We start from the raw sequence: 13,852 nt of genomic DNA, 5'->3' as shown, positions 1-13,852 counted from the left end.
AAAATACTAATCTCACGATTCATTAACCTAGGGAGTTTGCAAAGACAGTACGGGTCCGATTTCGTGCGCAGCACTCGTTTGGTCTCATGACGGCCGACCGGCTCCGATCGGGCACTGACTCAATGACTTTATTATTGCTCTGCCACTGAAAACCTCCCCGAGTCACAAATGGACAAAGATGAACTGCAGGGGACTGCAAGCTTCTCACCGTGTCCTCGTTATGCACGCACGGTGAGGAGAACAGCCACGCTGCGAGATTGATGGGATTGTGCTGGGCTTAGGAGTTTCGCATTTCACACACAATTCACAGAGCTGGATCAGCTTGCCATGCAATACATAAACCGTAACATGCACATTCTTATACACTTCTAGTAGCAACATCAGGGCGGAGCGGCAGCTGAAAGAGTCGCCCTGGGGTAAGGAGAAACTTCAGGGCTCACCGGAACACTGAGAAATATCTCAAGCATCTAAGGTATCGAATGAAAACTTTTCATTCTGCAAGTAACGGGATACAGATACTGCCCAGGGGAGGGTGTGTTAGTGCTGCAGAGGTGCTGTAACACATCTGACAAGTGTACAGGGTAGATTTAAACCAGCCCACTTTACAAGTGCAATTCCCAAACATGAACTAACCCTATTCCCAATCTCCAGTCACTGGGTTTGCTACAGTACTTTTGACATAATATTCATGAGAATGCATCAATAATAAAAAACAGAAATGAATAACAAAGCTTACCCTCTCTCCACAAGGAATGTATCCCTCCAGACTTTAGGTTTGCGGTTCAGTTTGAATCTGAAGAAAACAAAAAAACGAAAATCCAAACAGCTTTATTGAATGCATATGGAAAACTTGTGTAGAACAACACGCATCACAGCTTCCCAAAGGAATCTGTACGGAACATTTATCCCTAAAATCTACTTAATATAATCCACACAAGATTGAGACACGTATACCACAAACACTTTACAAACAAATGAACGCAATGTTCACGGATTCATGTTCAAGATTATCTGAGGACTAAATTTATCCGCACTCCGGTTCTATTAAAACCTCTGCGTGCCACAATTGTTCCGATGTCTCATCGGTGTCTTCTGTTCATTTGTAAATGCGGTGCGAGCAAAAATGGACGCTCCACATGGGATTCGGAAAAAGGTGAGCAGCGTGCAGTGATTCGTTTATTGTGGGTTTGAGGATGTACCTGGTGTAATTCACAGAAGAGCGTAAACAGAAGTGGTTTCGATATCTGCAAACAAAATTTGGACCAAAACATCAAGGAAGGTGACAGCTTCTTAAAGAGAATCATTACCGGTGACGAGACATGGATTCATCACTACAAGTCTGAGAGTAAACAGCAGAGTATTGAACGGAAACATCCCCAATCGCTTTCAGCTTGGTCGCCTGAAAGCAGCACTTCGAGAAGTAAAATGAAGACAGTGGTTGATTTGTGGCTCGCAGCTCAGCCGAAAAACATTTCGGAATATGGGAACTCGAAAGCTTGTTGACAGATGGATAAAGTTTATTGAAAAGCAAAGAAAATGCGTTGTGTTGAAAAAAACAACACAATGACGGCTTTGTCTTTTCTAAAAGTCACAAAGATTCTACAGCCAGAGTGCGGATAATTTTTGACTCACAAATTAGATGGTTCGGGACACGGTACTTTACCTATTGTTAGACTTCTCCTGCTCTAGAAGCTTCAGAACGGACTTCCCGTCCATATCCGATGGAGTATCCAGGCCTGCGATGTCCAGGATCGTGGGAGCCAGATCAATGTTTAAAACAAGGTGATTGTTTCTGTAGGAACCACCAAAATCATCTTAAAAAAATGTATCCAACTTAAAGAATTATGTACCAGAACACTCTTCAGACCTCATCTAGTCGTAAATTTCATTAAAACGTGTATTAAATTCCAGCTTACCTGGCTCCAGATTCCACATTCGGCCCCCTCACAAAGAACGGGACTCTTATATCAAAGTCGTATGGCATCGACTTCCCCTTGATCAGACCGAACTGACCGATGTGGTAACCATGGTCCGCTGTATAGATGATGTAGGTGTTGTCCAACTCCCCTGTGTCCACTAGTGCATTGTATATCTTAAGGTACACACAGTTCTCTTTCAGTGCCAAAGCATTTTACAGTAACTTGCGTAAAAATGTCAAAAGACTGACCTTTTCCACAGAGTCATCCACAGACATCAGAGTCTGCAGTCGTTTCCTCTGAAGGAAGTTGGTGAACTCCATGTGGATAGGCTTCATGGGGCCCGTGTACTGCATGATCCAGTGCTTGTCCATGTTAGGAGCATAGTTGTAACTGGGTGTGCTGTTGAAAGAAGTGTAATGTGTGTTTTACATGCACCTTCTCACAAGTGTGTGGTGGGTAAAAATATTTGTAGACATTTATGGATCATCATTCCTGCAGTTTGCTCAATGAAGGAATCAATTCATTCTCCATGCTAGGTATTATTTTTTATTTTTTCACAGAACCTGGGCTCGATCTGTTCTCCCACTGAGTTGACTGACTTGGCTGTCTTGGAAAGGAGAAATTGTTGGAAGGTTGGCACACGCTTAAGAAAATTAATAGTCCTGCAGTCTCCGGCACTGAAAGTGAGGATTGTGATGAGCTGTAATATGTAAACTCCGAGTCGTTTGCACTTACAAGTGAGAAAATAAAAGTGGGCAAACAAGTGGGAAAGTAAAAATTAATCTAAAAGGAGTCAACAAGTCACAGGCTTGTTTGTGTGGTCAGGTTTGCCCCTCCACACTGAAGGACTTTAAGTTTAAGTGCTGTTCGGTTGCTGCTTGAAATGCTTGATGTTCCTGAAGACGTTCAAACAATCAAGTTTCAGATGTCATTATGGTGACCCATGAGCTTTTGTTCCAGCAGGCCTTCATGTGTGTCATTAGGGTCACCAGAGTCAAGGTATGATCAGAAGGTCTACAGAAGCTTCAAGCAGGTCCAACTGACATTAAGCACTTATAATCAAGACCTGAATGACTCAGAAAGTATTTAGTGGATCTGCATTTAGGAAAAAGGAAAGAAAAAACCTGCTTCATGCATCCTCCCATCCAGCAGGTGGCTCTATACTGTAGGCTCCCAGATCAAATGTTTGGAAATCGGGAGAGCCTAATCTGGCAAAGGTCATACCTTAGGTATTTTACTTTTACTAACATTTCATACCAGGACCCTTTTTCTCCATCTTATAGGTTCTACAGCAGCCTTTAAGAGAAAGCTTAAGAAATAAAGAACCTGTAAAACAATCCATAAAACCTTTGTGAACCCCTTTTTATGCTATATTAACGTTAAAAGGCCTGTCAAGTGATATCCTTCATTTAAATAGCGAACCGACACATTGAAAGCTCTGGCATTAAGTGCCATTAGGAAAATGCCAAGAATCCGGCAAGTATGTGAATTGCTAGGGGTTATTTTTAAATTATTTTGCTAACGAGCTCAACGGTCCCTTTTGCTTTTTACTGTGCAAACACTCAAATTTCCAGCTGGACCCAAGTTGCAAGCCATATCAGATTAGGTCATGTTCTGGTTCCCGAGCCAATGAAATATGTACGCCCTTGCAAAGCTTCTCAGCTGTAGCTGGCACTAGGAGATCAGGAGCTATGCTTGGCACATTTCTTCCTCTTGATGAATGAATTGTTAATTTATGTTCTACACCAAAAGCAGCAGACGCTTGTCAAGTCTACTTGACTGTAATGGATTTGAGCAGTCAAATGGCAGCACATTTATTCCTAAGTGTTACATTCTGCCTGCCATCTGCCTCCTTATTCCGTTGGCACGATTCTCAGCAACACAAAAATATGCCAGTCATAGCAAACTCGCAGGCCTCGCTCATCCATTCTTATCATGAGCTCATGCTAAAAATATATTAAATGACCCCACAAATGGGTGCTTGGAAAAGAAACAATGCATTCCACGCACCCCCAGAAGGCACATGGTAAATGGATGGCCTGATTGATATGTTGAGGGTCAGGAAGTCCTGCCATAGTTGATGGTGAAATAATAGAGTAAAACAACAGTGAGGGGGAAAAAAACAAAACAGAGAATGATAAATGGAAATGCGATCGTGTCCTTGCTCTGGTTGTAGGATAGTCAGAGTGCTACGGCCTATGACACAGCGGGCCAGTTGTTATGGCTCTCTTTGTCAGAAAAGGATCTCAGCCAGAAAACGACCTCGGTTCTAATGACAGACCCGCAAGCCGATCGCGGGCTTAGCGCTCGAGCGGCGCTCCATAAAATATCTCCTCCTCTGCTTGTGTGTGCCAAAACTAGACGTGGGTTATAAATCATTTCAGGTTCATATCGGTAAAGTCATTTGCTAGAGTAGCGTTTCACTCCTCGTCTCTCCGAGATGAAAAGTCACCTTTAAATAATGTGAGATATACGACACGTTGAGAAAAACAAAAACTTCTATACCATTTTTACATGCTGTCAAATAATCACAGGATTTAAATAAAAATCATTCAGCTGACTGCACTGTTCCCCTAGAAACACAGGCTTTGACTTGCACATAATCTGCTACCATAAAAATGTACGAAACATTAAAAATACCCAGACTCAACATAACCAGTGCCAGGAAGACTGCTTATTTCTGGAGACTGGACATGCATGGAGAAGACAGGACACAGGGTTCATTTGTGTTTGGTAACAGGTCGTCCCAGATTGCTTTGGACTCACATGTGCTGGGAGGCGTTGGGGAAGAACTCGGCGTACTGGGGAGCCGAATCTTCTGGACCGTGAGGCGCCGCGTGACTGATCACCATCATAACCGGCCGGTGTGGGTACATGCGCTTTGACATGCGGAAGTAGTTGATGCTATCGTTGGTGATCAAGTCTGTGAAGTAGTCCTGGGAAGAAGGAAAGAAAAGGTGGAATGTGTTACAGCAAGGTGATGATTAAGAAGATTTAATTGAATAGTAAATATTATGATTGGTTATCAAGAATTATGTTAAAAGTGGCAAGTTATCTTTGTAATGTTGGGAGGCAACGTGTGACACCGCAGCACATAATTGAACATGACACTGGTGTTAACACGAACAGTCGGTGGTGCTTTGGAGGGGTCAGGGCTCCCCGCTAGCGCAGTGTTAACAACACTGAAGTCTTTCTGTCCCGGCTCTGAGCTTGACTCTGGAATGTCTATGAGGTCTCTGAAGGTTAACAGGACCTTGTGTGCTGGTGTTGAGATTTACCCCTTGAGCTATTTATGCTACAGCTGCATTTGCCTGCTCTTGCTACCGCAATCTGCGGCTGGTATGGGAGTTACCAAAAAAAAAAAAAAAACCCTGTTAAATGCCTTGCCTGACCTCGACAAAGAAAATAAAAACATTGTATAGCTGTCAGATCAACTGCAGCATCCCTGCGGGCTGGGATTTACACGCACAAGAGTTATGTTTGACGACATCTTGGTGCTCTCTCGCTCGCTTTTGGATTCCTCGGATGAATTGGACTTGAGTAATGCATTTCAGTGCGGATGTGAACCAGACATAAATATAATTTGGTTCGTCTCAAGAGCGTGTGAACATTAGGACTAACTCATCAATCTCAGAAAGCAATCCAACAAGTGACCGAATTTGTCTTGCAAATTGATGTGTATTAATACTACAATTAGCCTTTATCTGCCACGAAAAGGTTATCTAAGTAACAATATTTGCTTTGACAAACTGAGGCTTATCTGATTTGTGCAAAGTTCTAAAGATCTCTAAAAGCAACATTCTACGCTGTTCGGCCATGCTTTGAAGGCGAGAGGGGCAATCTTGCAGCTGTTGGGAGACTGGACATCTAGGCTGGAACAGATTAAAATGTTCCCCCCTGAACCGCTAAGCCACAGAGTGTTCTCCAGAGCTCAGTGCAGGAACCTCCGGCCTCAGCCACCGCGCAGCGTGAGGGTAACTTAACACCTTGGTCTAACTAAACAAGCAAGTCGTTGCCATCTGAGCACCAGGCCAAACATTTATTTACCCATCAGGCATGCTCATAAAGTCGAAACCAAGAAACCTCAGCTCCAATTCCACATGGGGAAAAGTATACTACTTTGGAAGAACTTTGTAAATAATGGGTTTGAGAAGATCCGTTCCCGACAGCTCCTTCGAGGTACATTCTTTAAGCCGGAGCCTTAATTTCTTTTGGTTTTTTTTTTTTTTTTTGCTTTGTTCGTAATTATTGATGCCACGAAAGTATGAAAGATTTACTTTTCTTTAATCTAATTGAAAGCCATATATTTAAGCATTATAAAAAAAACAACAATAAAGCTGCACCCCAAGGCCAGTTCCACTCCTAGACCTGGTGAGGAACACTTGATATGAGACGGTGTCGCTACAGCTCAGAACGTTCCCTTTAATTTAATCAGATTCCAAGCAGTTTAGATCAACTCGGGATTACGACCAAACAAACCCTGCAATTAGTCGAGAACAGACCTTACAATTGGGCAAGGAATAAAAACAACAGAGGTGATGGGATTAGGAATCCCAGCAACGTGACTGCGGCGGAGCCGTGAACCGAAACACATACCTTGGTGTACTCGGCTCCGTGCTTCTCCTTGTAGCCGTTCCGGCAGACTGTGTAATTATAGAAGCGGGAGTTTTTGATGAGTCCCACCCACTCTCGCCACCCAGGAGGAATGTAGCTCCCGTTGTACTCGTTGAGGTACTTCCCGAAGAAAGCTGCGTGAAACCAAGGCATTAAAAACTATCATTACGGTTTATTTTTTGTTATTTACTAGATTACAAGTTTCTTTTAAGTTTTTATCTTCTTACAGGTTAAAAAAAAGGTGGTTGCTAAAAGCTCGGTTCCTCAATGTCTGCAATGATGATGTAAAAGCAGACCACTCTTGGATATCATTATTCAATCTTCAGCTTTTTCTTTCTTTTCTTTTTTTTAAGGCCAAATTAAAACATCTCTCATGAGTCGGGCAGGCAGCCAGACCGTGTAGAAAGTTAATTGTAGGGTTGCATTTGATGTTACTACTGTTATGTTAGATTTGAAAGTTTTAGTTACTTGGAGAAGGATGATTGAAAAAACAGCTTTTTTTTCCAGTTTTAACTCAACGACAGGTCATGACACAAGCGCTTTGATTTTTTTCCTGATACAAATCTGAAATACCTTCAAACTATGGAGAACATTTAGAATTTTTTTTTTTTTTTAACGTGCAAAAACATGCCAAATTCCAGTATAATCACTGACTTCTTGCAACACTGACCAAATATCGTGATAATAATAATAATAATAATATTCAACACTGCATGACCGGTAATATGTTCCTGATGCTCTTAGCTCTGAATGAGCAGAAACCATCATAGACATGCTATAAAATCTAACTCTAAGAGTGAAGGTTATTATAACAACATATTGGGAACAACAGGTTGTCCAACAAGCGTATAAGTGACCATACACTTTTGCTAATATAATATAAATTCATTGTAAAAATTCTGTTATTTTGGCAATTAAATTTTTCAGTTACAGGAATATAATTAATTACAGGTCCGGAGTGGTGTGATATAAACTAACATACCTTCATATTGATTGCCCAATAATTAGTTACTTTAATTAATTGATCAATAACACATCAAAGGTTTATACCTGTACAGTTACGGTTAATGTCATGGAACATCCAGGAATGATTGTACCAGCCATAAAGCTTAAAATGTTATTTTGTCAGAAGTCTTGCTAAAATTTTTACGAAGCACTAATACTGGAGACTCCTTCCATGTGTGTTAGAGAAAGAACATGCACAAAGCAGGGTTTTAAAACTGCAGACTTGTATAACGAGCGCCTGATTTACAGGTCGCAGTGAATAACGATAACATAATATACACCTAAACATCCAAAATATAGCTGAAACCAAGATGTTATAAAATAACTAGTCAACAGATTTCCACTACAGTGTTGCAACATAAAAAAAAAAGTATATACTGTATTGTATAACAGGATAATAAAGGAAAAACTCGGGAATTTAAAGCACATGCGTACCCGTCCTGTAGCCCGTGTTGTTGAGGTAGACGGCGAAGGAGCGAGGCTCATGCTGGGCCTGCCATGACGGAGAGGAGCAGTTCTCGTTGTTGGTGTACGTGTTGTGGTTGTGAACGTACTTCCCCGTCAGCATGGACGAGCGGGACGGGCAGCACATGGGCGTCGTCACAAAAGCGTTTGTGAACATTGTGCCACCTTCCTCCATGATCCTGCGAGTTTTATTCATCACCTGCAACGAGCCTAGAAGAAACAAGGGGTTTTAAATGTAAAAAAATATATATATATAAATAAATAAAAGATTAGCGATCCTGATGCAGCTTACAACATGCCTTGAAACCCTGAAGTGGTTTTATGATCAGGAGCCTGGAGGTTCCCATAGAAGCCCAGCTGGCCTTTAATGCGATACCCTGAGAGCGAGGCTTGCCGAGTGTTATATGGACAGCATGACGACAGTTAGAGTCCCAGATTGTGTCTGACATACTGCAGGCGACCGTGCTGGCACAAACCAGAGGATGGCTCGACTGCTGAGTCACGCGGGTTAGAAACACTTGAATGCGGAATCAATTTTTCCTGGCTGACTCGAGTCGGTAATGAAGAACTTGCATGAAAACAAGCGTGTTTAGTACAGAGCGCTAGAACTGTATATTAAATTAATCTTTAGACTTTGAGTCATAACCAGAGTTTCATGGCTTGGGTACGCAATCTCTATGGTTTTGCTAATTTTAAAAAGAAACTGTTTATTTTTTCCCCTTAAACTTGACACCGTGTTTAAAATCTCTGTTTACACACACTCGAACCGACTTTCGCAGAAAGCGAGCAGTATAAGCGTTTCCATAGCGACAAGAAGCACAAACTCTTCCCTGGTGTAACAGGTAGATAAGTACAGTTTAACATGGGGGTTAAAAAAAAAAAAAAAAAGGAGGAAAAATAAATAAATTAAATATCCAACCTCATAAAAGTACATAATGAAATTTTTGTTGGACTTGAGAGTTTAGTTTTATTTAAATTCTACTTTATTCTTTTTTTTATTTTATTTTTATCCTTAACACCCCCCAATCGATCAGTAAAACGCTTTTAAATAGAATTTTACCTATGAGAAGTGTTCAAATCAAACCGGGACTTTTGATTGTGCAGAATAGCTGAGCACTTAAAGTAAAAACTTCCCTTACTTATTTATCGCTTGCTACACCAGTAATATACTCTCTCTCTCTCTCTTTCTCTTCCCCACCATGCTACTCATACAGTATTCCAATGTCTCACTAATGTGTGGATCCTATCAAGCATCACTGTAGAAAGTTCTCTCAGGAGAGCCATGATCTGATTGCCTGCTTCACGTCTGATACGCTGGCGTCCCAGGAGCTCCCTTTAATGTTCCAAAAAACTGTACGGGGGATTTTGCAATAACACCCAGCTGAATGATTGCGTATACAGTTTCCACAGACCGATGCGTCTCTTCCACAAGCTGGCGACAAGTTATTTTTCCATTCATTGTCAAGGCTTTCACTCGCTGTATGTTTACGGGAACACCACGGACGTTCGCATCATTCCAATGTTGTACTGCGGCTAAAAATCTTCTGTAAACATCAATCACTTTTACACCTTCATTCACTAGAGATTTCATCTAAAGTCCCGGTTTAATTTGAACACACCTCGTACAAAACTACGACCCCTATTTATTTTCTATTTTACTGATTATAAAATGTATTTATTTTAATTTATTTACATTTACACCGAGGTGCGTTCGTGGGTTTTGTCCAGTTACAAGTCAGATCATTAACCAAGAAACCTTTAACCATTAATCTTACCCAGCTCTACGTCCTGGTCATCCGTCATGATGAGGATGATATTGGGACGGATATTGCGGCGGTCGCGCTGTGCCCGCCCCCTAAGACTTTGACTCCATGTGGTTGCGGATGAGCAGGACAGCGGAGCGGCCAGGGCAAAGAGCAAAAGCCATGCCAGGCTCGCAGACTTCATGATGGAAGAGGGAGATGACGACGCTGCTGCTGCACTCCGGAGCTTTTTCCAAGGAAACCTGAAAGCGAGGAAGAAACAGCATGTCACAACATATGCCTGTTTAATATGTATAAAAACAAAAAAATAACTTGTGGAAACTTGTGGCAAAAGGAAATGTTACTTTGGCTGAGAGAAATGGAATAGGTCTTTAAGAAAGAGATGAGAGAAAAAAAAATAATAAAAGGCTAAATGACTGTTCCAGATATGTGGCTAAATATTTAAACACGCTCACACCTGATAAATCATTTACAGAGGCTCTTAAACTTAATGTCATCTTTGTATAGTCAGGATCCACAAACCAAAAGATCTTAAAATCCAAAGACCTTACAGAAACATCTGTCTCGTCAAATTCACCACTTAAAGTTTCCAGCAGAGTGTCCTGATAAATGGTCGCGACCGTGCATCGATTTTAGGTTTTAGCTGCAACGTCTTCTTTCCTCAAAACTGATGTGACTCTGAGCAAATAGCTGTTCACAAATACACAAGTCAAAACTTGATATAATCTTTTAAATCCTACCTGCAAAGTGTTTATCCTGCTCTCATAATTTGTCCTTTCTCCTCAACCCCGTACACACAATCGAAAAACCGGAGAGACCTGAGGGCAGTGCATTTGCTTCCTGCGAGTGCTGACAAACCAGTATTCTCTCACAGTCTGTCTCTCTCCCTCTCTCTTTCTTCCTTTCTTTCTTTCTTTTCCTATCTGTCCCACTGGGATCCACTCACAGGAGCTTTCCCACTGGCTGGTGACGACGGCATGAAGCCAATCAGGGTTTAGCGGCGAGGTGTCAATCACGATCTGGGTGTGATGACCCCTGCAGGATGGCTGGTGGGGAATGAGGGCCCCGGGAGAGCGAGAAGAGGGAGGACACCGAGGCGGCGGTTCCGCTACATTAACCTTTCTACTGCGGGTGGGTGGCTGGCAGGCTGGGTGTTTGGGAGCGGAGGGGGGACGGGGGACGCTACACATCGCTGAAGATGACAAAGACGGTCCCCGCTGGCCACGTTTTACCATATGAGGAGTTTTCGTGCCTTGGGACGCACATGTGCCAGGATAATTAAAATCCTTCTGAAGAACAAAATCAAACCCGAACCAAGATTTACGGCGGAAAAGAAGCACAAACTGACATACGCTTGCCCATGAAATTCATTAAAGTGCACGTCTCCAGGGGCACCAGATTGCCCGATCTTTGTCTGGAATCGATGAGCTGAAACAAATAGGACTGAAACTAATATGCACCTGAGCTTTTCACCATGACTGTACACAAATCTTTCCAATAACCGTCACATACTTACTGAACCTTGAACACTACGAAGACTCGGGCCAGATGACTCGGGCCGAGACGTCCTTCATTCCGCGGCCGTTTAAAAAAAAAAAAAAAAAGAACATGGACTAGACGCAACATAAAAAGACACGCTTTCATTTTAAACCTAGTGAAATAAAAATCACTGCTGCTGATAAGCGGTTCCTCAGATAGACCTTTAAGTGCTTTTTTGGACAGCAAGTGGTTTGTGACGGGCGGCGTGAGGTCCGGCCAGCCAAGTCCTCGGCGCAGTGCTGTGCAAACACAGCCGCTATTTGGACAAACCCATAGCGGAAGAGTTGCAGGGGCCAGATACCAGATTTCACACATACGCCTACACACCCAGTACAATTCAATTTCATTTCACCTTCGACAACAGCTTCACCGATGAACATCTAGATCTCTGATGAGCAAACTGGTGGTGGTGCACCATATAGTACTCTAAAAACAAAAAACCTGCACAAAAAAAGTATGAGAATTTAACTTAAAAAATTAACTTGATGGAGGCCAAGTTTTGCATAAGAACAAAAAATAATTACTGCACAATCAGTCCTGTGTATATCTATAGTTGAGACCAATCCTGAACTGCATAGATGAAGCTGAGATTGAGGAATTGGAGCCACAATTCATTCATAGTGCTGAGTTTAATTAAGAAAAAATAAAGTAAAATCAAGAGTACTAAGTTTATTCAAATGTCATGGGATGGGATGCCAATTGTTTGTGGTTTGTTTCAAGACCAACCGGCTATTTAGCACCTACTGTAAACAGCCCCCTAGCGTTCAGCAGAATTACCACCGGAGTCCACCGCAATTCAGACAGATCGACTTGAATTAAACCAGAGAACTGCAATTTTAGAAAACAGTTAGCATGAAATAGTACTTCTATTTTCAGCTCTGGAAGGTCAGGAATTACGGCTTGTTTTTAATTACCCCCATTATTCAAACCTTGTCTGGTGATAGTGAGAGGCTGTCTTAGGCATGTGCCGATAGGCGTCCTGCGCTCACCCGGCACTTAAGAAAAAGTGCTTGGCCGCCTCAGAGCTTTCCGGCGAACGCAGTCGTCTGCTTTGCCGTTTTCCATGAGGAGAAGGAAACAAAGGAGCAGACCACTGCTGCTGGCCATCCACCATTCCACCTCGGCCAAAATAGCCCAGGCCTGGCATGCAGCTATTTAAACGTTCATGTTTATTGATGAAACGTCCTGCTGGAGGACTGGCGGCCTGCTCTGGCTCACGAGAAACCAACGTGCATGCAATTGTGCTGCAGTAGAAGGTACTAGTGCAACTAGCTGCCAGAGCATTAAAGCAGCCCGACAAACAAGCGCTATTTTGTTCTCGAACAAGTCGCCGCTCCAGGAGAGCGGCTGTGCAGATTGGCGGATGTCTGAGACGCAGCCGGGCGGCAGTGCTCGCCTGGGGCGAGGGCTAAAGAGCACTTGCAGTCTGAAGGCTGTAATGAATATGCCAGTCAGGAATCCTGTAGACTCTGCCACTCTGAAGGACGGACACAAATGGAGAGGTGCATGAATGGGCGAGTAACACAAGTAACACTGAGGAGTCTGAACAAAGCCTCAGGTTCAGGGTGGAACCAACTCAATTATATAAGCAGATTTGACGAATACAGTACAATCAACACTGACCACAAAAAGACCCCGATAGTGCATGCTATGATTTACTACACACACAGCCAAATCAATTAAAGACCACTGAAAGTCTTCCACTTTTGTTTTTCTTTGAAACTCATTCGTCATGCATCTGTCTTTGCCGCTGCCTTTTTGTGGCCTTCTACAGAGAAAAACTTTCTTCTGGACCACAGTCGACCAACAAAAAGAGCATCATCTCTCAACAGTTATTGTTTTTAGGGATTAGACGAAATGACCCGGTAAATTAGACTCGCTGTATTAATTAGAGCTAAGCTCTGGGAATAATATTGGGATAAAGGGAAGGAAAAAAATAGCCTTGAAGGTTCAAAAGAGAAAAACAAAAAGGCCACTATATGTCAGCTTTCAGCCTGATACACAGCTGCCAAAAAGAGCCCCCGGTGAAATCGGGGGTAATTTTCAGATTAATGGCAAGACAGACCGAGAGTCCTTTTACCGCAATCCACAATCTTTACTTCCATCGTCATGCTGTATCCCAGTGTTCTTTTCTTCCCTAACCTCTCTGTATAAACCATGGTACACCGAGTAATGGAGGCTTCTGCTTAGCAATGCAGCTGTGTTTTTGGCCATGCAGATTTATGAGACAATAGCAAAGACTGCCTTGGCAGGCGTAGCCCGAAATGATGATGCAGCTACAATGTAGGCAAGTTAATCCAACCCACAGTCCCCTGGGTGCAAAGTATGTAATGCATATCAGGAGTCACTGGGTAACAGCTGAGGAGGAAAATACTAGGAGTGTCCTAATGGGGAGCATTTTTTCCAAATGCACTAATCTTTGACTCTAATTTAGTCATCTGGCCTAAAAACAAAAAAAATCTAAGGTGATGCTAAGGGTGACTTAAAAGGATAGCTCATACTTTTCAAGTCTGTCTTAAATCAAAATTAAGGTTATTACCATATGCA

General features: G+C 42.5%; 1 protein-coding gene across 1 annotated transcript in view; it reads right to left on the bottom strand.

The window, feature by feature from the left end:
* The window catches only part of sulf1 (sulfatase 1), a 42,722-nt gene that overhangs the window by 16,176 nt on the left and 12,694 nt on the right, over positions 1–13,852 (bottom strand). The window contains exons 2-9 of the mRNA XM_053487744.1: positions 9,779–10,008; positions 7,974–8,213; positions 6,516–6,667; positions 4,686–4,855; positions 2,168–2,318; positions 1,917–2,092; positions 1,664–1,792; positions 737–793 (exon numbers count right to left, since the gene is read on the bottom strand). Coding sequence (XP_053343719.1) covers positions 737–793; positions 1,664–1,792; positions 1,917–2,092; positions 2,168–2,318; positions 4,686–4,855; positions 6,516–6,667; positions 7,974–8,213; positions 9,779–9,950 — 1,247 coding nt within the window. The 5' untranslated portion in view covers positions 9,951–10,008. The remainder of the gene's footprint in view (positions 1–736; positions 794–1,663; positions 1,793–1,916; positions 2,093–2,167; positions 2,319–4,685; positions 4,856–6,515; positions 6,668–7,973; positions 8,214–9,778; positions 10,009–13,852) is intronic.

The sequence above is a fragment of the Clarias gariepinus genome, chromosome 26, assembly GCF_024256425.1.
Source record: "Clarias gariepinus isolate MV-2021 ecotype Netherlands chromosome 26, CGAR_prim_01v2, whole genome shotgun sequence".
In the NCBI taxonomy this organism is placed as follows: Eukaryota; Metazoa; Chordata; class Actinopteri; order Siluriformes; family Clariidae; genus Clarias; species Clarias gariepinus.
The sequence above is the reverse complement of the archived record's forward strand: the minus strand, read 5'-3'. Positions and strand labels throughout refer to the sequence as shown.